Genomic DNA, 24077 nt, shown 5'->3' with positions numbered 1-24077 from the left:
ATGTTCCCCCACAGCCATATCATAATATTAACCATAATGATAATAGTAATAGCACACATTTTTTTATGGATTGTATTCCCAACTCAGGAAAAATCAGATATTTCTTCTCCCTTAAAATTGCTGTTTCTACTGTATTCTGCATCCCACCCTTCCCCACATCCTCCACTCATTTCTTCCTCCTTCCCTTCACCCATTAGATTTCAAAGGCATTCCCTGGCCCCGTGTCTCCCTGGCCTTTGTTTTCAAAATACCATCGTGACATTTGACCGTGTCCACCCTACATCGGCCTGCAGAGGCCGCCGAAGCCGTGATGTGCACGTGCCCTGGCTGCCCTGCCGAGTTCTGGCCTCCCCTCTGGCCATCGGTCTGCCGCTCAGCCTCCCCTCTGGCTATCGGTCTGCCGCTCAGCCAGCCAGTGCCTGCTCGGGCCTCGACTCCGATCCCGAGTGTGTTCCCGATGCTCCCCCAGCTCCTCAATCCAGGGTCTCCCCTCGGAAGCCTCGACCGCACCTGGAGCTCATCAGAAGTCACAGCATTTCACCCTCTTGCCGACTTCCCCAACTCCCCAGTGTCTCTCTCCTGATTGGGTCCTGATGTGATTAGTATTTTCTATCCAATACCAATTTGCAGTGCATCTTTGTGTAGGTTTAATCCTCACCCGAGGATATGTTTATCGATTTTAGAGAGAGGATAAGGAAGAGAGACACACACATCGATATGAGAGAGAAACATTGATTGGTTACCTCCCATATGCATCCCAACTGGAGATGGAACCTGCAGCCTAGGTATGTGCCCAAACCAGGACTCAAACCCACAACTTTCTTGGTGTGCGGGACGACGCTCCAACCACCGAGCCAGCCAGCCCGGGCACCGCATCTCATCTGTCTTGCCAGGAAGCGGTGATGGTCAACGGGTGGTGGGTTACTTTATGGGCCGTGGAAACATTCGGACCCGACTTCTGTTGCCATGGCTACACTGATTAGCTATAACTCCTAGAGAAAGAATTTTCTACAGCCTTCTATGCAGTTACCTCAAAATACAGCCTGTACAGAAGAGGGAGGGAGGGTTTGATACTGTCACTCTAGATGGCAGTTTTTTCAGAGTAATTATTATTATTTTAATATATTTTTATTGATTTCAGAGAGGAAGGGAAAGAAAGATAGAAACATCAATGAGGAGAGAGAATCATGGGTTGGCTGCCTCCTGCACGCCCCACACTGAGGATTGAGCCTGCAACCCGGACATGTGCCCTTGACCGGAATTGAACCCGGGACCCTTCAGTCCACAGGCCGACGCTCTACTCACTGAGTCGCACCGGCCAGGGCCAGAGTGATTATTTGAACCGCTGACATCCTCCTCAAACAGCCACCAAACATCTATCTCGGGGATGAGATGCTCCCTCAGACTGGGATCCTGGTGGCGACTGTGTGTACCTATCCCGGTCCCTCCGGGCCGCTGTAAGAGGGAATCCGAAAAGAAAAGGGAAAGAGAACAAGTCCTAGACGGGGGAGCAGAGGAACCACGGAAACTTACCTCTTAGTTCCGGGGCTGGACGTCCTCGGTCAGGGTGTCCAACTCGGTGTCCGCGTGAGTCCTCTTCCAGCTTCCTCCACTGCCTCCTCCTCGGGGTGACCTTTGGGGCCTCTGATCGGGACACCACACCCCACTGCAGGGGGACAGATGGGATGGCTGCCCAGGAACGGGGTTCAGCCAAGCAGGAGGGTGGAGGGAGGGAGGGGGAGAGAGGGGGAGAGGGAGAGAGAGTGGCCTGAGGGGATGTCACTGGTGCCCTGGAATGTCACTAAGCGGCGCCGGCGCCGGGAGGACCAAAAAGGGAACCTGGGTCAGGGGCCGGCCTGACCACGCTGGGTGGGGTGCGCACCGCCTGTTGGGGTGCCGCTCAGCAGCACTGCTGTCAATCATTAACACCCTGCTGGTAAAAGGGGCAGGAAACAGGCAGGAAACACGGGGAACCTGGGGGCCTCCCCTTGGGAAAGCCCAGAGGCCGTCCCGTCCCCTCCCGGAGCCCCTGTGAGCCCCGGCCGCTCCCTCCCTGCCGCCAGGGCCTCAGCTCCGGGCGGGGTTGGCGGGTCCCCAGCTCGGCCGATGCCGGAGAAAACTTACCCAGAGGAGGGGCGCCGCCCCATGAGGCCAAGCCGCCAAGGGAAGGGGTGCTGCTGGCCCTCTGGCGGCGGAGAGGACAGCGGGGCGCCCCGCCTGCGCCTTCCTGGGCCCGGGGGGCGGTTGGGCGGTTGGCGGAGCCCCGGTGCCCACGCGCAGTCCCCGAAGGCGCAGGCGCAGGCCAGGGGATGGGGCCCCAGCCGCTCCCGCGCTCCGGTCCGAGGGGGTCCGGTGACGCCTCGCCTCTCCCGGTCCAGGCCCTGGGGTCTGGCACCCAGGGATGGGGTCACTCTGGCTCCCCGGTGGCTGTCCAGGCCGGGGCGACGTGGGGCCGGTCCGTTCCTGCCCCCAAGGGGTGCCGCGTGGGAGGGAGACACCGAGCGCGTGCGCTGGGGGAGCGCGACCCAACCCACCCACCCAGCCCGCCGGAACCTCCCTGTGGGCCGGCTGCGCCCTGACCTTGGCTGTGACCTTGAGCGAGGCCCTTGCTGCCCTGAGCTTTGTTCTTGGTTATAAAAGAGGGATCATGACCAGGTCCCCTCTGGATTGAGGACATTAGCAAGGACACGTGGGTGACGTGTGCGCCCCAGTGTCCAGTGTTGCCATGGAGACGCGTCCCCGCAGCCGCCAGGAAGGAGGCTGGGGCGGGCGGGGCGGAGGCGGGAGGAGGCCCTGGGGTTTACCTTTGGGTTCACAGCACGTGCAACCGGCCTCCCACCGACGGTTAGCGAATCCGTGTTCCTGTTGAGGACACTCCGCTGTATCTGAAAAGGGAGCCCAGCCCGGGGGTGGGGGGCGGGGGGCGGGGAGGAAAGGGGAGGGTTCGCTCAGTGGTTGAGCATTGACCTATGAACCGGGAGTTCAAGGTTCCATTCCAGCGGGCATGTGGTCAGGGCACCTGCCTGGGGGGCTCCATCCCCAGTGGGGGGCGTGCAGGAGGCAGCGGTTGGGTGGTTCCCTCTCCTCACTGATGTTTCTCTCTCTCCCGTCCTGTGAAATCAATAAAAATGTATTAAATAAATAAAGTGGGCGGTAATCTCTCCAGGCGCCCGATACTTTCTTGTCTTTGGAATGTTTGGGGCCCTCTGGCAACGTCTTCCATTCAGTTAGTTGCTTTTTGTTTTCTTAAAGAAATGCTATTGGATATTTGCCTTATTTATTTTATTTTATATTTATTTATTTCAGAGAGGAAGGGAGGGGGAAGAGAAACATCAATGAGAGAGAACCATTGATCGGCTGCCTCCTGCACACCCCCCACTGGGGATGGAGCCCACAACCCGGGCCTGTGCCCTTGACCTGGAATCGAACCATGATCTCCTGGTTCAGGTTGACACTCAACCACTGAGCCTCACCGGCCGGGCCAGTTAATTGCTTCATTTTATTTTATTTTATTTTTTAAAAATATATTTTAGAAAAGAAACCAAGATGGCGGCATAAGGTAAACACCTAACTGTTGCCTACCACAACAATTTTGAAACTACAACTGGAAAGCAGAGTGCACACCGTCCAGAATCACCGGAAAGCTGGCAGAGTGGAAAACCTACAACTAGAGAAAACAGAGAGGGGGACGCTGAGCCTCAGGAGCTGTGGAGGTGCGGAGATCCGTGAGCGCGGAAAGGGCGGGCGGCTGAATACGCGGCTGGCTTCCTCGCAGTGCGCGGAGAGGGAGGGCAGCAGACGCTGCGTGGCTAGCTTTCTCGTTTGGGAGAAAAACAAAACCTCCCGACTGCACTGAAATCCAGCTGCGGTCAGGAAGAAACTGGTCTATTTGGCAGCGGGCGAGGCTCAAAAGCTGCCTTCTCTCAGAGGCGCGCAGCCATTGATTAGGGCACGGAGAAACCAGCCCTCTTAGGGCGGAGCAGACGGGAAACCAAAGCTTGTCTGCGCCACCCTGAGACTCCGCCCCATCCAAGCTGAGCACAGAAGCTCTCCCAGCGGAGACACTGCTGATCCTCACAGCCAACTGGCTTGGAGATCAACTCCTGCCAGTGATACCAACAATCCCAACCACTCTGAACTCCAGTTTCTGGGGACACGCAGGGGACCCAGACGCCTACGGGACTCTTGGCCGGTCGGAGAGTGAGAGTGACTTTTCTGTCGGTGTGGACGACACCAGATTTCAACCACTCTCATAAGGGACACATTCAAGAGGCAGACTCAGTGAGCACCAAAGCCCTACTGTGTCTCCAGCACAGCAATTCTTCCGTTATAGACACAGCAGGTCCCCACAACCAATTGGACCGGAGGTCAATTCCTCCCAACAGCAATCAGGGCTTTTAACTACACCAAGACTTTCCACTCAGCCCACAAAGGGGAGTACCAAGAGTGACCACCTAGGGTGATTGGGGAAGCTGAGCTACCGGCCCCTATAGGTCACCGACCACACAAAGCCACTCCATCAACACAGGGAGGCAGCCAAAATGTGGAGACATCGAAGTATGTCACAAGTAGGAGAGATAGATGAAAGCAAACTAATGGACGACACAGTGTTCAGAACCATATTTATAAGGTTACTCAAGAATCTTCTAAAAACCGCTGAGAAACTTGAAGAGACCTTCAAGGACCTTAATGAGAATACCAAAAAAAATGGAAAAGGACCAGTCAGAAATTATGCATACACTGTCCGAAATAAAGAATATACAGAGTAGACCACCGCACCCGAAGAGTCAAACCAAAGATCTAGAATATGAGGAAGCAAAAAACACCCAACCAGAGAGGCGGAAAGAAAGAAGAATCCAAAAGTGTGAGGAAAGCATAAGGAGCCTCCAGGATGGCTTTAAGCATACCAATATCCGAATTTTTGGGGTGCCAGAAGAGAGAGAGCAAGATACTGAAAACCTATTTGAAGAAATAATGACAGAAAACTTCCCCCACCTGGTGAAAGAAATAGACTTACAAGTTCAGGAAGCGCACAGAACCCCAAACAAGAGGAATCCAAAGAGGACCACACCAAGACACATCATAATTAAAATGCCAAGGGCAAAAGACAAAGAGAGAATCTTACAAGCAGCAAGAGAAAAACAGTTAGTTACCTACAAGGGAGCACCCATACGACTGTCAGCTGATTTCTCAACGGAAACTATGCAGGCCAGACGGGAATGGCAAGAAATATTCAAAGTGATGAATAGCAAGAACCTACAACCAAGACTACTCTACCCAGCAAAGTTATCATTCAGAATCGATGGGCAGATAAAGAGCTTCACAGATAAGAAAAAGCTAAAGGAGTTCATCACCACCAAACCAGTATTATATGAAATGCTGAAAGGTATTCTTTAAAAAGAGGAAAAAGAAGAAAAAAGTAAAGATAAAAATTATGAACAACAAATATCTATCAACAAGTGATTCTAAAAATCAAGTGAATTCAAAATCTGAGGAACAGAATAAACTGGTGAACATAATAGAATCAGAGGCATAGAATGGGAGTGGATTGATAATTCTCAGGGGGAAAGGGGTGTCTGTGTGGGGGGTATGGGAAGAGACTGGACAAAAATCATACACCTATGGATAAGGACAACGGTGGGGAGGGAACCGGGTGATGGGGAGATATGGGGGGGAAAAAAGGAGAAACAATTGTAATAATCTGAACAATAAAGATTTATTAAAAAAATAAAAAAATAAAAAATATATATATATTTTATTGATTTTTTACAGAGAGGAAGGGAGAGGGAGAGTTAGAAACATCGATGAGAAAGAAACATCGATCAACTACTGGGGATGTGCCCACAACCAAGGTACATGCCCTTGACTGAATCGAACCTGGGACCCTTCAGTCCGCAGGCCGACGCTCTATCCACTGAGCCACACCGACCAGGGCCAGTTAGTTGCTTCTTCTTCTTCTTCTTCTTCTTTTTTTTAAAATAGATTTTATTGATATTTTAGAGAGAGGAAGGGAGAGGGATAGAGAGTTAGAAACATCGATCAGCTGCCTCCTGCATGCCCTCCACTGCGGATGTGCCCACAACCAAGGTACATGCCCTTGTCGGGAATTGAACCTGGGACCCTTCAGTCCGCAGGCCGACGCTCTGTCCACTGAGCCACACCGGCCAGGGCCAGTTAGTTGCTTCTTGAGGCTGTTTCCAGCTCAGAACCTTTGCTCTGTGCCAAGACTAGAGCGGCCTGGGCTTGTAAGATACTGGAAAAACGGCTCCACGAATGCCTGGGTCTCCCCCTCAGGGGCTCCCATCACTTACAATCCACACTCCGCCCACAGCAGCCTGCAGGGCTCCCCTGCCCTCGCTCAGGGCACCCACCCGGGCAGTCTCGAACTTGCCCGACTCCTGCCCCTTCTGCAGCCTTTCCCTTGCCCTGTCCCCAGGTGTCTGCGGGGCGGTCTCTCTGCACCCTCCCTGTGCATCAGCGTCACCGCTCAGGGGACTTTTCCAGGCCTTAGTTCTAGCCCCAACTCTTTACCATCTTTTTTATTGATTGATTTTTAGAGAGAGAGGGAAAGGGAGAGAGAAGCATCAATTTGTTGTTCCAGTTAATTACTAGTATGCATACATCAGTTGCTTCTTTTTTAAATTTTTTTATTAATTTCAGAAAGGAAGGGAGAAGGAGAGCTAGAAACATTCATGAAGAGCCCTAGCTGGTTTTACTCAGTGGATAGAGCATCGGCCTGTGGACTGAAGGGTCCCAGGTTTGACTCCGGTCAAGGGCACATACCTGGGTTGTGGGCTGGATCCCCAGTAGGGGGTGTGCTGGAGGCAGCCGAGCAATGATTCTCTCTAATCATCCTAAATCCTGATGCCATCCCCCCAAACATAATTCTTATTATTCAAAAAGTGAGCTCCTGTTCACGTGGAGGAAGCCTAAATGGCCATGAGCTTGGTCTAAACAAGCTTCCAAAGAACATGGCATCTATGAAGGAGAAAAATAAAAGAACGGAAGGACAGCTGAAGTCCCGAGAAAGACATCACTAAGAAATTGTTAAAAAAAAAAAAGGAAAAAAAAAAGATGAAGTGATATGAAAAAATAGCAAAGTTTGAAAACATATGCGAACTGAAATGCTTAAGTATGTCACAATATCTATTTATATACTGTAGGTGAGGCCCCTAGAACCATAAGAAATGCAAAAAATTCACTGTTAATAATTCAATTCTCGAGCTGCCCCCCTTAAAAATCAAACTGCCGCCCTAGCCAGTTTGGCTCCGTGGATAGAGTGTCAGCCTTCAGACTGGAAGGTCCCGGGTTCGATTCTGGTCGAGGGCACATGCCCAGGTTCCGGGCTCGATCCCCAGTAGGGGATGTGGAGGAGGAAGCCAATCAATGATTCTCTCTCAACATTGATGTTTCTCTCCTCTCTCTCTCTCTCTCTCTCTCTCTCTCTCTCTCTCTCTCTCTCTCCCTTCCTCTCTGAAATCAATAAAAATATGTTTTAAAAAAAAATCAAACTGCCCCCTGTGGGCGTGTGCCCCGGTGGGAACACTGGGGTGAGGTGACCAGGGACAGCCCATGCCCTGCACTCCTGAGCCCTTTCTCCAGCCGAACATCGGTGTTGAAGGAGGATGATGAAGCTCTGGCTGAAGCCCTCTGCGTGGTCACTGTGTCCATAGGCCTCTCTGGGTGTGGAGCTCCCCTTCGGATCAGACAGACGTTTAGTTAAAGGCTTGTCCACATGAGCTATGTTCAAGACCTCTCTCCTCTGTGGACTTTCTGGTGTTGAATGAGGTTGAAACGCTGGCTAAAGGATTTCCCACAATCACCACACTCCTACGGCGTCTCCGGTGTGAGTCCTCCGAGGTTTAACCAGGCTGGAGCTGTAGCGAAAACATTTCCCACATTCCCCGCACTCGTAAGGCCTCACTCCGGTGTGCACCCTCTGGTGCTTGACCAGGCTCGAATTCTCACTGAAGTGTTGTCCACAGCCATTGCACTTAAAAGGCTTTTCTCCAGTGTGAACTTTGCGGTGTTGCAGGAGGCTACAGCTTTGGCTAAAAAACTTCCCACAGTCTCTGCACTCATAAGGCCTGTCTCCAGTGTGAACTTGCCAGTGAGTAGTAAGACTGGCCTTGTGGCTATAGAATTTCCCACATTCAGTGCACTAATAAGGCCTTTCTCCAGTGTGAACTCTCTGATGTTTCATGAGGCCCGAGCTGAATCTAAAGGATTTCCCACATTCGCTGCACTCAAAAGGCCTCACCCCAGTGTGGACCCTGTGGTGCTGGATGAGCGTGGAGTGATACCTGAAGGCTTTCCCACACTCACTGCACGTAAAGGGCTTCTCTCCGGTGTGAACTCTCTGGTGTTGAATGAGGTTGGCCTTGCGGCTGAAGGATTTTCCGCATTCGCTACAGTCATAAGGCCTTTCACCAGTGTGAACTATTTGGTGCACGAAAAGGTTGGATTTATGGCTAAATAACCTCCCACATTCGCTGCATTCGTACGGCTTTTCTCCGGTGTGTAGTCTCTGGTGCTCCACAAGTAAGTACTTCTGACTACAGGCTTTCCCACACTCGCTGCACTTGTATTGCCTTCTTTGGGGGTGACGCTGGGCGGCCCTGCGTGGCGCCCCTGTACTGTGAGTCTCCTGCTGTCTGAGACCAGTGCTGGCTGGAAAGTCCTTCTCGCCCTGCGCCCCCTCTTCTCCTCCCAAGGGCTTCTCTCCACAGCGCAGCCTCTGGTGTTGGCGACGGTTTGCTCTGGGCACTCCTCCCGCGGTAACACTCTCCTCGGCCTCTGCTCCACGCCCACAGCCTGAAAGCAGAGACGTGCTGAGGAAGAGACGTGGGCCTCAGGGGGAGGGGCAGCACCCTCACAAACCGGCATCCGACACACCCAGCCGAGTCCCGGGGCTGCGGTCGGATGAGGGGCCAGAGGCCTTGTGGGGAAGGGCCTGCTGTGCAGTTGGGGCCTGACAAGCTCCCGGGCCAGTGGGGGCCTCAGGAGCAGTCAGGACGCAAGGATCGGCTCCTGAGAGCCTGAAGCTGCTGGTTACACAGGAACACGGTCCAGAAGGGGGTGTTCAGAACCAGAAAAATTGAAGCAACTGTCTGACTGGCACGGCTCAGTGGTTGAGCATCAACCTATGAACCAGGTCAGGGTTCGATTCTTGGTCAGGGCACACACCTGGGTTGCAGGCTCCATCCCCAGTGGGCAACTGGGAAAGAGAGGATGGAAAGCAGGCCGGCCCCTTGTCTTGGCACCAAACCCTCAGGCCCCTGGGAAGGACTCTGGCATAGGTGAGCCCTCCCTGAGCCCCGCCTCTCCCGCCTCTCCCGCCGTACCTGCTGGTCTGGCCGCAGTGCTGATGCCACCGGCAGGCAGGAAGGGCTCCCCCCACGGCGCCAGCTGGGGGGGCTCCTGGGTCCTGGCAGATGCAAGGCCTACGGGAGAGACAAGACAGGTGGGTCAGAGCAGCCCACCCCATGGCAGACGCCCCCCTCAGGCTGCGACTGTGTTGGTGCCGCAATTCCTGCCACAGGCAGATCCCACGTCCAACACAGCAAGAGGCCAGAGCCTGGGGACGGACCCGCATGGACCCTGACAGGCTCACCGGGCCAGGGAGAGGCCAGGGTGTGAGCCACCAGGCTGACTGGGGAGTCCTCATCCCCACGCCCTTGCCCACAGCTTTGGGCAGCTCGGGGAGGAGGGGCGGCAGTGCACACGGCGCTGGCACGGGCTGGGCGCTCGCACCACACCCTCGGGGCGGGGAAGGCAGGGACGCTCACCCAGAGAGGCCATCAGCGCCACGTTCTCCAGCATCACGTCGCGGTACAGGCGTCTCTGAGCCTCATCCAGGAGCCCCCACTCCTCCCGGGAGAAGTACACAGCCACATCCTCAAAGGTCACACGGCCCTACCAGGGTGGGGAGAGAGGGAGGGGGACAGGGAGAGAGGGAAAACAGCATCCACGTGAGGGAGTTAAGTGCGCGTGACCCTTCAGCATGCAGGCCGGAGCCCTGACCACTGAGCCACCGGCCTGGGCCACCATCAAATTTGGGTCCATCGGCCCCCAGTACAAGGGCCTGAGGCCATCAGTTTACACTGCCTTGCAACGTGCACCCCACTCCTTCCCGCACCTCCCTCCGCGTCCCCAACCCCTCACTGCCAGCCCCTCCCCACCCCCATGCATCTCCCAGCTTCACCACACGCCTGTGTGCACATGGCATCCGGAGGACTCGGCACATGTGATCAGAATCCCATCCTGGCCCTGGCCAGTGTTGCTCAGTGGATAGAGCGCCGGCCTGCGGACTGAAGGGTCCCAGGTTCAATCCCTGGTCAGGGCACATGCCCGGGTTGTGGGCTCGATCCCCAGTAAGGGGCGTGTAGGAGGCAGCCGATCCATGATTCTCTCGTCATTGATGTTTCTATCTCTCTCTCCCTCTCCCTTCCTCTCTGAAATCAATAAAAACATTTTTTTTTTAAAGGAATCCCAGCCCTGACTCGTTTGGCTCAGTGGATAGAGCATCGGCCTGTGGACTGAAGGGTCCCAGGTTCAATTCCGGTCAAGGGCATGTGCCTTGGTTGCAGGCATGTCCCCAGTAGGGGGTGTGCAGGAGGCAGCTGATCCATGTTTCTCTTTCATCGATGTTTCTAACTCTCTATCCCTCTCCCTTCCTCTCTATAAAAGATTCAATAAAAATATTTAAAAAAAATAAGTGGAACAACAAATCAATGTTGCTCTATCCCTCCCTCTCTCTCTCTCAAATCAATAAATTAAAAAAGAAAAAAGTTTGCTGGGACATACTTAAAATCCATACACAGACTCCACACGTCTCCGACCTCCACAGCCACCGCGGTTCGGCCACACCGACGCTCACCGGGACCACTGAGTGGCCTCCTCCCTGGCCTCCCTGCACCCCAGTCTGCTCTCAAAAAGCGTGTCAAGTCTGGGTCACATCACCCCCACCGCCCCCGCCTCTGCTCCAAGGTTCCCTGGCTCCACACCATCGGGATGGAGGCCCAGCGCTTCGGGCTGGGTTCCCGGTCCAATTGCTGCCTCCACCAGGCCCAGCGCACTCCCAGCTCAGCCTCGCCGCCAGCATCTCCTGATCACCGCGGGCAGGACACCGTGCCACTGGCTGCCAGAAGGGGGCCCAATCCCGATAACCCCTGGTCAGGACTCAAAGCCCTGGCCTTGGGCGGCCCCCTTCCAGAGATCACAGGTGGAAGGACGAAGAACGGACAGACGGACGAGGGTGGGGGTGGGGGTGGAGGGGCAGGCAGAGTCCCAGGGCACCTGGGAAGCACCTCCGTGGGCAACAGTGTGGGCCCCAGGGGCTCAGCGCGCCCCCTCACACCACCTGGGCCCCGTCCTCAGGGGTGGGTGCCTCTCAGCAGCTGCCTGGCCTCGGTGTTGTCATCTGTAAAATGGGAACGATGAGGGCGCCCACCCAGGGGGGTGCTGCTTGGGTCACACTCGTTCCTGGGGGTCAGGTACTTACTGTCCTGAGAATTACCGCCTGTCACAGCCACATCGGATGCGGCACGAAAGCCTGTCTAGTTTTTATATTTTTAATTGATCTGTTTTTTAGAGAGAGAGAGAGAGTGGGAGAGAGATTGATGAGCGGGAACCATGCCTCCTCCACGCCCCCCACTGGGAACTGAGCCCACAACGGGCCGGTGCCCAGACCAGGAACCAACCCAGCGACCTCGGGGCGCCTGGGGCGGCACTCAGCCACCTGAGCAACAGCAGCCGCGCAAGCCTGTTGGTTTTTTAAAATATTTTAATTGATTTCAGAGAGGAAGGGAGAGGGAGAGAGAGAGAAACATCCATGATGAGAGAGAATCGTGGATCGGCTGTCTCCTGCTCGCCCCGCACTGGGGACGGAGCCCACAGCCCGGGCCTGTGCTGTTAGGATAACGTTATGGTCATAAGGAAACCCCTCTGATGTATGAAATGATTATTGTGTGTGGAGACCCCAATACTCTGTAACTTCCAAACTGATGAACACCCCACTGCCGTGATGTGAACGCCCTGAACTCTTAAGCGTGTAAACGCCCTGCTCCCAGCATAAGGCTCCCGTCGGGCCGCACCGGTAAGACACGTTGTTGACCACCGGCTGTATGAGCACCAGACCGTCTCCAGTCAGCCTCCTGCCCGATAGAGGAGGACTCCACTCCCTCGTGAGACGGGCCCCTGACCGACGGCTCCGCTCGCCGGGAGGCCTTTGCCGGCGCCCAGGACCCACCAGGAACAGGTCAGTAAACCCCGTGTGAGTGCACACTCATTCTGTCTGTGTCACGTGTTCCGGTTCGGCTCAGCCGTCTAGACATTGAAGCACCAGGGGAGAGGCCGTGATTGCTGACCCCTGGTCACCGGCGTTTGTCCCACTGAGTCTAGACAGATAATCAATTAATTGGGGCATAATTGGGACATGTGCCCTTGATTGGAATCGAACCGGGACCCTTCGGTCGGCAGGCGACGCTCTATCCACTGAGACACCCCGTCCAGGGCGGCCCTTCCGGTTCTGAAAACCCACAGCAGATCGGCCATGCCTCCCCCTGCTATGGCCACCCGTGCGCCCGGCGGCCCCCAGAACTCCGGGTCCCCGGCACTGGCTTCCCTCAGCAGGGGGCGCTCTCGGGGGCGCCGGGGGCGGGGGTGAGGCGGGGAGGCCCGGGGACGCACTCACCTCGGCCGCCGCCATCGGACGCTGTGCGCGGACCGGGACGGGGAGTGGAGGACCTGGTCGCCCCGATCCCAGAATGGGGGTCACCCGGGGCGGCAGACTCAGCCACGTCTCGCCCCGCCCCCTCTGGTCACCCCGCAGACAAACCAGCCGCCCGGGGACTGAAGAGACTGACCCGGCCCCTCAGAGCCGCCCCAAGTCAACTCCCCTGAGGCCACGCCGGAAGTCCCGCCCAGAACGTCGGCTCTCGAGGAAACGACCGTTTTCATTGGCCGAGCATCAGCGCCGCGGAGCGCAGTGCTTTCTGGGAAATGTAGTTCCAGAGACGCTAACCGTTAAGGGAGTCGAGCTGCAGAGATCCAGAACTCCTCCAGATCTCAACCAGAGCCAGTTCTTACTGATGGACCTGGATTTCAATTTCCCTGCACAGCTGGGGCCCCAGTCTTTCCTTTTCTTTTTTAAAATATATTGTTATTGCCCTAACCCAGTGGTTAGCAAACTGCAGCTCGCGAGCCACATGCGGCTCTTTGGCCCCTTGAGTGTGGCTCTTCCACAAAATACCACGGCCTGGGCTAGTCTATTTTGAAGAAGTGGCGTTAGAAGAAGTTTACGTTTAAAAAATTTGGCTCTTAAAAGAAATTTCAATTGTTGTCCTGTTGATATTTGGCTCTGTTGACTAATGAGTTTGCCAACCACTGCCCTAACCGGATTGACTCAGTGGATAGAGCGTTGGCCTGCGGACTGAAGGGTCCCGGGTTCGATTCCAGTCAAGGGCATGTACCTTGGTTGCGGGCACATCCCCAGTAAGGAGTGTGCAAAAGGCAGCTGATCGATGTTTCTCTCTCATCGATGTTTCTAACTCTCTATCCCTCTCCCTTCCTCTCTGTAAAAAAGTCAATAAAATATATTTTTTTAAAAAAGAAATATATTGTTATTGATTTTAGAGAGGAAAGGAGAGGGAAGCTCCGCCTAGTCCAGTGGTCGGCAAACTGTGGCGCACGTGCGCCTCGTGAGCCGCGGCTTGCCTCTCTGTTGACTGAGTTTGCCGACCACTGACATATACTACCCTTTACCTCTTTGCACACAATATGTCACAACTGCCTAATCCTCACAGCTTCCAACTACTCGGTAACATTTAGTCTAGTCCAATGGTCGGCAAACTCATTAGTCAACAGAGCGGCAAACTGCGGCTCAAGAGCCGCTAGTAGCTCGCCAGCCGCGGTTTGCGGACCACTGGCCTAGTCCTCCCTTTCGAGGCGCCGCTAGCTCTGTGATTCTACCTTTGCCCAGGAGGTGGCGCCCGATGCACGTCTCCACGGTTGGTGCTTGTGGGAACTACATTACCCAGAAGCCTCGGCGGCAGAGGACCAATGAAGACCCAGGGAAGGGCCGTCTCCGTGCGTGGGGAAGACGTCAGGGCGGGACTTCCTGTTTCCTTCATGGGCGGACATTTTACTTTTGGAGGAGTCCACCTCCTCAGGCTGCTGGACGCCGCGTCAGACCTGGGAGGACAGGCGCGGAGGCGGTTCTTCCCCGAACAGAGACGGGCCGCCGGGCCCGGCTCCTCGCCCTTGTCTCCCGCCCATCAGTCCCTCTTCCCCGCCGCCCCGGCCCTCAGCTTCCGAAGGCGGAGCCCGCGCAGGTGGGTGCTGCGCCCCGGCTCCTCCCCGACCTCCGCCCCTGAATCCTCAGCCTCGAATGAGGGCTGCCCAGTCCGGGCCGTGGGGGCGCTCTTGGGGGGCCCCGTTTCTGACCGGAAGTTTGAGGGGACGTGGCCTGACGGACGGGGAGGGCGGAGGGCGACTGGGTCGTGGTGTCCCGGTCGGTTGGAGTGTGAGGAGGAGTGACGTCAGCTCCAGCAGCTCTGCCGTCATTCCGAGGCGAGGGGAGCCCTGGCAGGTCCCAGCGGAGGGGCACGGTTTGAGGTGGTTTTTTAATTTTTACTTTTTTAATATATATTTTATTGACTTTTTACAGAGAGGAAGGGAGGGATAGAGAGTTAGAAACGTCGATGAGAGAGAAACATCGATCAGCTGCCTCCTGCACACCCCCTACTGGGGATGTGCCCGCAACCAAGGTACATGCCCTTGACCGGAATCGAACCTGGGACCCTTCAGTCCGCAGGCCGACGCTCTATCCACTGAGCCAAACCTGTTAGGGTGAGGTGTTTTTTTAAAAAACATATATATATGACTAGGGACCCAGTGCACGAATTCGTGCACCTTGAAAGGAAGGGCCAGGAGGCTGTGGTGGGCACAGGGTTGGGTCTTGACTCATCCTCTGCGCGCCCCCGCACCCCCCGGTCCCCTTCTGCCGGCAGCAGAATGGGGCTGCTGCTCCCACGCCCTGACAGTGTGGAGCCCTTGGGGGCTGGTGCCAGCAGCGGGTGCGAGAGGCGGCTGCCTCCCAATCATTCCTCAGGAGCAGGGGGAGGTGGAGAAGCCCTCAGGGGCGATCCGGGTGCTGGCAGCGGGTGTTCAGGCCCGGCAGGGGCAGCAGGTGTGAGTGCCCGGCAGGACCCTGGTGCCCGGGAGCAAAGCATTTTCAGTAACCACCACAGTCTGGCCCCAATGACAGCGACCCGCGTCCCGCCTTGGTTTTGTGCCCCCACTCACCTGCTCCAACACATCCCGCTGCGGCCGGCCAACGCCCGCCATGTTCAGCGCATTGCCACATGCTGCTGGTGCCCACCATATTCTGCACACGCCCCCTGGTGGTCAGCACATGTCATAGCGACCGGTTGTTCGGTTGTTCAACTGTTCAGTCTATTTGCATATTAGGGTTTTACATAGATAGATTGATTTCAGAGAGGGAGGGGAGAATCATTTATGATGTGAGCAGGCTGCCTCCTGCACGCCCCACACTGGGGATCGAGCCCCCTCCCTGGGCATGTGCCCTGACTGGGAATTGAACCGTGACCTCCTGGTTCATAGGTTGAAGTCCAGTCACTGAGCCACGCCGGTCCTGCGGTTGGAGGATTTTATAAGAATTCCACAGGCTGCTCAGGGGAGCACAGACTTGGCGCGCGGGGTGGGGGGATGACGAGGACAGTGAGGCACAGCAAGAGGGAGACCCAGTCCGAGGTCACAGCCTTCGCGGCTCTGAGGCCTGAGCACAGAAGGTGGGTGGCAGCCCTGGGTCTCGGCGGCAGGGCAGGGCAGGCCAAGGGGACAGGCATGATCCCTGGAGGCCCCTTCCTGGCTGCTGGTCTCTCACAGTCTCCCTCTCCCCACAGGTTCCCAGGAGCTCGGGAGTGATTATGGACCCTGTACAGGTGAGGGGAGGATGCCGGGCTCCCTGGTCCCCTCCCCATCCCCCTGGTCTGTCTCCAGGATTGTGGTGTCAGAGGCCACATACACGCCCACAGTTCTTGAGGCTGCAGACCCTGGAGAAAGCCCCAGCCCAGGGTCCCGGGTCCCAGCCTGGGGTTGAACGGAAGGGTTCCCATTCCCGGTAGCCATGGAATAAGGGGTGGAAGGTGCAAATTCTTGGAGGAGAGATGGGGATGGGAGTTCTCCAGTCCTTAATACCAGGCATCAAAAGCAGGTGGGCAGGAGTTAGGTTTCTGTTATTATTTTTAACTTATTTATTTACTAGAGACCCGGTGCATGAAATCCGTGCACTGTGGGGGGGGTCCCTCAGCCCGGCCAGCACCCTTGGGGGATGTCTGACTGACACCGCCGGGAGCGGGTCTAAGCCATCAGTAGGACATCCTTAGCGCTGCCAACGGAGGTGGGAGAGGCTCCCGCCACTGCTGCTGTGCTCGTCAGCCGTGAGCCCAGCTTCTGGCTGAGCGTCTGCCCCCTGGTGGTCAATGTGCGTCATAACAACTGGTCATTCCACCATTCAGTTGATTTGAATACCAGCCTTTTATTATATAGAATTTATTTATTTATTTTAATTTCAGAGAGGAAGGGAGAGGGAGAGAGAGAGAGAAACATCAATGAGGAGAATCATCGATTGGCTGCTTCCTGCACGCTCCCTACTGTGGATCAAGCCCACACCTGGGCATGTGCCCTTGACTGGAATGGAACTCGGGACCCTTCAGTCCGCAGGCCGACGCTCCAGCCACTGAGCCAAACCAGCTACGGCTAGGCCTCTGCCCTGAGGGTGGTGCAGCCATGGCAGGTGTAGGGCCGAGGAGAGAGGTGATCTAACGCAGGTTTCACAGCCTCGCTCTGGGTGCCGAGTGGAGAACAGACTGTGGGGTGAGGGCCGGTGGGTCACGGTGCAGCCCAGCGAGGAGGCTGCTTTAACATCCTGGGTGAGAGGCAATAATGGGTGGGTCAGAGGTCGGCTGTGTGGACGTGACTGGGCCAGATTCTCTGATGTGAGAGAGAGAGAGTGAGCGAGCAAGCACTAACCCCAGGTTTGGGCCTTACCAGCTGTGAGGGTAGATGCTCCCCCAGCGGTGACGGGCAAGTCCGTGGTAGAAGTAACTCCCTGTGGCCATCAGCTCACCTGTGACCATATGAAGGGTCTGAGATCTCCCAGAGAACACGGCTCCTGGACCCGGATGGGAGTGCCGGGGGGTTCAGGGTGCAGATGTCCGGAAGGTGGATGATGCGTGGAGACCGGTGCAGGAGGCAGAGGCAGCGCGGTCAGTGAGCAGGCAGGGCTGGTAGGGGCCGACGCCTGGTGAGGGGCCAGGTGAGAGAGTCACCCTGAGAGGATGGTGTGCAGTGGAAAGGCGTGCGCACTGGTGGCCCTTGGGCCTGGTGCCGGGCGCTTATGGGAGAAAGCTGAGCTCAGCCTGGGTGTCCGGTAAGCATGGTCCTAGCAGCCTCAGAACGGGCTGCCGTGGTGGGTGTGGGCAGTGGGGGTGTGGGGGGGATGCTGCCTGTCGGGCCTGGAGCTTAGGTGGTGCCTCTGCCCACCTTGCTGTGGCGGGCACAATGACAAAGGGGCCAGGAGAGAGCTGACCTTGTGGCGCCCAGTCCTGGTGCTTCCTCTGAGCTGAGGATTAGGAAGTAATGGAGGGGCCCTGACCGGTTTGGCTCAGTGGATGGAGCGTCGGCCTGCAGACTGAAGGGTCCCAGGTTCGAGTCCAGTCAAGGGCATGTACCTTGGTTGCGGGCACATCCCCAGTAAGAGGTGTGCAGGAGGCAGCTGATGGATGTTTCTCTCCCATCGATGTTTCTAACTCTCTATTCCCTCTCCCAACCTCTCTGTAAAAAATTAATAAAATAAAAAATAAAAATAAAAAAAAGGAATGGGGGTGCCTGAGGGGTGTCCTTGGGGGAGAGGCTGCCCATGGACCCGCTCTCCCCATTGGCAGGCGCAGGTGAACGTGGAGGACGTGTTCGTGTACTTCTCCCCGGAGGAGTGGAGGCTCCTGGATGAGGCTCAGAGACGCCTGTACCGAGACGTGATGCTGGAGAACTTCGCACTTCTGGCCTCGCTGGGTAAGCCCCTCACACCCACCCCAGAGTCCCGGACTGGGCTCCGCCCCTCCTGTTTTCCAGGGGGGTCCTGGCCCTTCCTGTGTCGCACGCATGGGTACCACCTCCCTCCCCAGTTCCCTGGAGTAGGCGCTGGGGTGCCCGGCATGAGCTGTGTGCACGGCCACCGCTGACTCCTGAGCAGCCCCAACGCCTGCTGCCGTGAAGGATGGCGTAGGAGGGAGGGGTCTCACGGGCGCGCAGTAGGTCATATACATCTTGTCCTTGCTCTGACCGGGTGCCTCTGTCCCGGACCACGGCACCCTGCGCCCCGGCTCTCCCCTCCTTCCTGCAGCTGACATTCCTGGTGGACTGCCTGTGACAGAATGCAGGCACCAGTATGGCTGGTCCCTGCTTGCTGGGACCACTGGGCTATTCCTGTAAGACCCAACTTGGAGGTTATTTTTATAATAATCCGTTCTCTCCTCTGAATGGTGGGTCACACAGGCCAGTGCCGCCCAGTTACCTGCCCGGTCTTTTCCTCAGGATGTGCATCTTCCGTGTCCCGTGGGGCAGCCCCGGTGGAGCTGGGCAGCGAACCCCGGGTATCAGACTGGGCACACGTGAGTCCAGCCAGGACCAGAGACGCTCAGAGTGGGTGTGGTCCTGTGAGTGGGGGCTGGGGGTGTCATGCAGGCTGGGTCCCAGGCAGTCCCTCCCCTCTCGGTGCCCACAGTCGTTTTAGCACCAAGGCCACTGGCCACATTTCTTTTTTGTCTTCTCATTTATGACACTTGCATTTTGTGCTCTGCCCTTTGGCCTCTGTCTGTCCCCGGCCTCGGCCTCCACATCTCACCTTCTCCTCTCCGCTGCTCCCTCTGCAGTGCTCTCCAACGTTTGCCTGAATGAACGTGTCAGCTCCACAGACACAGAGAGTCCTTAAATACCAGCGATTCAGCTGTACCTCTTCAGGGGACAAGCCTGTACACAGCTCTCCCCTGTCCCCAGCAGCCACGGCCTTGCTGAAAGCTGCTCGTGATGATGTCATCGGAGACCCTGGCTTTCCTGGGCTGTACCCCACATTTGTTTCCACCCCCGGTCAAGGCCTCTTCCCTTCTGTGACTTTATTTTTTTTGTTAAATTTTTTATTGATTTCAGAGAGGAAGGGAAAGGGGAGAGCAAGATAGAAACATCAGTGATGAGAGAGACTCATTGATCGGCTGCCGCCTGCAGGCCCCCTACTGGGGATCGAGCCCGCAACCACGCATGTGCCCTTGACCGGAATCGAACCCGGGACCCTTCAGTCCATAGGTTGACGCTCTATCTGCAGAGCCAACCAGCGAGGGCCCCTTCTATGACCTTTGATGTAAACTGCTGCATGGCAGCCCTTTACTCAACCTGAGCTATGACCTTGCTCTTAGTTCTGTGAGACGTCTATGTAACGAGACTGTGTCAACTTGAACTTCACCAGCATTTGTCTGCTTTCAGGTTCTTGGCCCGGAACGGAGGCTGAGGGGATACCTTGTAAGCAAAGGGCTTCTGCAGAAGGAGTGTCACAGGTCGGGACTCTCAAGGCAGGCCCTTCTACCCAGCAGGCCTACTCCGGGGAGGCAGCCGGCCTGGTCTTGAAAGACATCTCACACTTGGCTGAGCACCAAGAAACACACTCTGGGCAGAAACCGTGTGGGAAACCGTTCTGGCTCAGTGGGAACCTTCAGCACCAGAAACAGCGTAGTGGAGAGAAGCCCGTCAGAGGAGACGAGGGCCGGGCCTTTCTTGTGAACAGCTGCCCTGTCCAGCCCCTGGAGGTGCCCTTTGTGCCAGGGGAGGCCCGTGAGGACTCCTCAGCTCGCTCAGGCAGTTCCCAGCACCGCGCCCCCCACGGCGACAGCCAGTGTGCGGGGGCCTTGCATAGTGGACAGAGGCATTATGAATGCAGCGAATGTGGGAAAGCCTTCAGCCGCAAAGACTCGCTCGTCCAGCACCAGAGAGTCCACACTGGGGAGAGGCCGTACGAGTGCAGCGAATGTGGGAAAACCTTCAGCCGCAAACCCATACTTGCTCAGCACCAGCGAATTCACACTGGAGAAATGCCCTACGAGTGTGGCATCTGTGGGAAAGTTTTTAATCACAGCTCCAACCTTATTGTACACCAGAGAGTTCACACTGGGGCAAGGCCTTACAAATGCAGTGAATGTGGGAAAGCCTACAGCCACAAATCCACTCTTGTTCAGCACGAGAGCGTCCACACTGGAGAAAGGCCGTACGAGTGCAGCGAATGTGGGAAATACTTTGGTCACAAATACAGACTCATCAAGCACTGGAGCGTTCACACCGGGGCACGGCCTTACGAGTGCATCGAGTGTGGGAAATTCTTTACCCAAAGCTCCGACCTCATTGCGCACCAGAGGGTCCACAATGGTGAGAAGCCCTATGTGTGCAGCGAGTGTGGGAAAGCCTTTAGCCATAAGCACGTGCTCATTCAGCACCATAGAATCCACACTGGAGAAAAGCCGTATAAGTGCAGTGAGTGTGGGAAGGCCTTCAGGCAAAGGGCTTCCCTCATCCGACACTGGAAAGTCCACACTGGAGAAAGGCCATAGGCTAGCAGGGAATATGCCAGGTCCGTGTTCACCAGTGACTGACGCCCGAGAGAAGCTCTGTGAGCCGCCTTGGAGAGTAGCTGGAAGATGAACCCCCTCCATGTGAACACCCACCCCAGGAAGATTCCTCTGAGGGTCCCTCCACTGGAAGCTTTCTGGAGCTTCACCTGCCCAGCATCCCTGCCACAATCCTATCGCTGCCAACGTCTGCAAGGAGCCATCCATCCATGCAATGGCAGGGCCCCATGTTGAGCAGACATCAGCCCGACATGCTCCGCTAGGCAGACCTGTCCTCCCCCCCCCGCCCCCCCCCCCCCCACTTTCCTACCAGGAATCCTCAGTATCCTGGGCCCATTGATCCTCACTCCTTCCTGCCCCTCCCCCCGAGCTGGTTTAGGTTTGTTTCAGCAGGAGGATGCATGTTTTGTTTTGCTGGCCACTTGCAGGGGAAGTTTTCCAGTTTCCGTGGACTTGGTTGATCTCACGTGGCACTCGTGGGTGTGTCCAGCCTCCAGGTCACCTAACTTGGGAATTGCCTGCCCCGATGTTCTGGTTTTGCAACACATGCCTTAGTATTGAAGCCACCTTTGATCCTGGGGGTTCTGTTCGCTGTGGGCTGGCGGAGGACGGCGTGGGCTCTGCCAGCACCAAGGGTGAACAGCTTGGTGAGACGCCCAGTGAGTCGGCTCAGCGCAGAGTGCAGCCCCCGTTCTGGTTTCAGCCCAACTGGCACTGCTGCTTGAGGCCACCGAGGGGAGATGCCTATCTCTGAGGCCTGACTGACCCGTGTGCAGGGTATCTGTGAGACCGTGAGCGGGGGCATTTGTGGTGACAACCTCTGGCATGTCTGGGAAGAGCGTGAGTTGGGTTCCTTTTCCCAGGAACAAATCCATGTTTCTTAGTTTCCTCCTTGGCAGAACTTGACCCCTGGGGCCTGCCAACATCCCCACAGTGTATTCTTGGGTAGGTAGATGTCCCTGTCCCCTAAAAGGACCAGGTAGGAGTCATAATTGGTACAGAGACGCTGATTCCTAGGGAGTTGGGAGACTGCGAATGGCGGGATGTGACTTCTAAAAGTGCATCCACAAACATTTCATTATGACTGGTATGAGGGCTTATAATATTCTCAGGGCTGCTGTATTTGTCTCTCTCATGGCTGTGGTCACTATCAGAGCAATTGATTCAAACATTTGCTGTAATAAACTACACATGGTGTGCAATTCGACAAGTTCCAATATGTCTGCATCTGTGAAAGCAAGTTTCCTGATTGTCTCACACATTCCCAGGCAAACACTCACCTTGTTTTCTGTCACTAGATTTCCTAGAATTTTATATATGATATATATGGGCTAATTTAGTAATATATGTCTGACTTTGACTGCATAATTATTCTGTGATTTATCAATGTTTAGTGTGTCAGTAGTGCATTCCTTTTTACCCATCTCTTTGCTGAAAGTAATCCTTTTTTGGGAAATGATTCCAAAGCAAGTGATCCAGGAGAACTTAGAATAACGAAGCCATAGTATCCATTATAACCATGATATGAAAAGGATGTGTCATCATTTCTGACATGGTCTGTGGGTAACACAGACTAATTCTGTTACAAGGTGGAAGGAGACTCCACAACTGAGAATACAAGGAGGTGGGGGTTTGTGGGTTTTATTTTATTTGTGTGTATGTGGGGGGGGCGCATTTCTTAAACACTGGTGACCACATAGTTTTTAATTTTCTTTCCCTTTTTAGTCTTAATTACAAATTACATTGACTGATTTTCAAAAAGTAAACTAACCTGCCCTAGCCCGTTTGGCTCAGTGGATAGAGCGTCAGCCTGTGGACTGAAGAGTCCCAGATTCGATTCAGGTCAAGGGCACATGCCCAGGTTGTGGGCACAATCCCCAGTGGGGGGCGTGCAAGAGGCAGCCAATTCATGATTCTCATCATTGATATTTCTACCTCTCTCTCCCTCTCCCTTCCTCTCTGAAATCAATAAAAAAATGTTTTTAAAAAATTAAACCTTGCAATTGTGAGGGGAACCCCACTTGGTCATATTACTTTTATGTATTGTTGGATGTTAAGAGTCAAATACACCTCTTAACGGTGGGACATTCTGAGAAATGTGTCCTTAGGTGTCTGTCGTTGTGAGAACATCACAGAGGCGCTTACACAAACCTGGAGGTGCGGCTACTACGCACGTAGGCTGTCGGGTGTGGCCTGCTGCTCCCAGGCTGCAGGGCCGTAGCATGTCAGGTACTGAGTGCTGAAGGCAGCTGTAGCATGGTGAACATTCATGCATCTGAACAGGAGAGGTACAGTGAAAACGGCAAAAAAATGGTGCACGGCGGCGTAGGGCACTTGCCAGGAGAGGAGCTTGCAGGACAGGAAGTGGTGAGTGGTGAGCGATGTGAAGGCCCAGGACATGACTGCGTAATTGTAGACTTACACACACTGTGTAGTTAGGCTACACTGACTTTATTTCTAAATCATTTTCTTTTTCTTTTTTTTAAATATATTTTTACTGATTTTTTACAGAGAGGAAGGGAGAGGGATAGAGAGTTAGAAACACTGATGAGAGAGAAACATCGATCAGCTGCTTCTTGCACACCCCCTACTGGGATGTGTCCGCAACCAAGGTACATGCCCTTGACCGGAATCGAGCCTGGGACCCTTGAGTCCGCAGGTCAATGCTCTATCCACTGAGCCAAACCGGTTTCGGCTCTAAGTCATTTTCTAAAATATATTTTATTGATTTTTTTACAGAGAGGAAGGGAGAGGGATAGAGGGTTAGAAACATCGATGAGAGAGAAACATTGATCAGCTGCCTCCTATACACCTCCTACTGGGATGTGCCCGCAACCAAGGTACATGCCCTTGACCGGAATCGGACGCTCTATCCACTGAGCCACACCGGTTAGGGCTCTAAGTCATTTCTTCAATAATAAATTAACCTGAGCTCACTGTGACTTTTTTACTTTTTTAAACTTTTATTTACTGATTTTAGAGGGAAGGAGGGAGGGAGAGAAACATGGATTTGTTGCTTCGCTTACTGATGCGTTCATTGGTTGCTGCTTGTAAGTGCCCTGAAGGGGGATGGAACCTGCAACCTTGGCGTGTCAGTGTCAGGATGACACTAAAAAACCGAACTTCCCGCTCAGGGCGCTTTTTAAAAAATCTTTACCCGAGGATATTATTTTCATTGGTTTTTAGAGAGAGAGGGAGGGAGGGAGAAAGGGACACACATCCATTGGCTGCCTCCTGCTCACACCTGGACTGGGGCTGGAGCTGGGGCTGGAACCCGGGACACTTACTTTTTAAACCTAATTTGACTTTATTTTTTCAACTCTTGTGACGACACGACTTAGCACGTTTGTACAGCTGTGCAAAAATACACTCTTCACAGCTTGT

At 55.0% G+C, this 24077-nt stretch overlaps 3 protein-coding genes across 3 annotated transcripts in view; 1 reads left to right on the top strand and 2 right to left on the bottom strand.

The window, feature by feature from the left end:
* Positions 1-24077, bottom strand: part of LOC307092747 (uncharacterized protein) — a 185711-nt gene that overhangs the window by 90232 nt on the left and 71402 nt on the right. The gene's annotated exons all lie outside the window — the stretch shown is intronic.
* On the bottom strand, positions 5746-12870 carry LOC307092690 (zinc finger protein 773-like). The gene is made up of 4 exons (XM_079760049.1): positions 12695-12870; positions 9789-9915; positions 9345-9443; positions 5746-8814 (listed from the first exon to the last, which is right to left on the bottom strand). Exons 1-4 carry the CDS (start codon positions 12707-12709, stop codon positions 8162-8164), a joined length of 894 nt encoding a protein of 297 aa, XP_079616175.1. The 5' UTR covers positions 12710-12870; the 3' UTR covers positions 5746-8161.
* On the top strand, positions 14147-22167 carry ZNF772 (zinc finger protein 772). The gene is made up of 4 exons (XM_079760269.1): positions 14147-14333; positions 15927-15965; positions 17970-18096; positions 19561-22167. Exons 2-4 carry the CDS (start codon positions 15951-15953, stop codon positions 20673-20675), a joined length of 1257 nt encoding a protein of 418 aa, XP_079616395.1. The 5' UTR covers positions 14147-14333; positions 15927-15950; the 3' UTR covers positions 20676-22167.

This window comes from Cnephaeus nilssonii (assembly GCF_951640355.1).
Source record: "Cnephaeus nilssonii genome assembly, chromosome: 20".
NCBI lineage: Eukaryota > Metazoa > Chordata > Mammalia > Chiroptera > Vespertilionidae > Cnephaeus > Cnephaeus nilssonii.
Note: the sequence above shows the minus strand (reverse complement) of the source record. Positions and strands in the feature narration are given on the sequence as shown.

Coding starts and splice junctions, on each gene's coding strand:
- ZNF772 (XM_079760269.1), top strand. Junction 18,097..19,560: donor CGCACTTCTGGCCTCGCTGG/GTAAGCCCCTCA, acceptor GTCTGCTTTCAG/GTTCTTGGCCCGGAACGGAG.
- LOC307092690 (XM_079760049.1), bottom strand. Junction 9,444..9,788: donor GGCGCTGATGGCCTCTCTGG/GTGAGCGTCCCT, acceptor TCTCTCCCGTAG/GCCTTGCATCTGCCAGGACC. Junction 8,815..9,344: donor CACTGCGGCCAGACCAGCAG/GTACGGCGGGAG, acceptor CTCTGCTTTCAG/GCTGTGGGCGTGGAGCAGAG.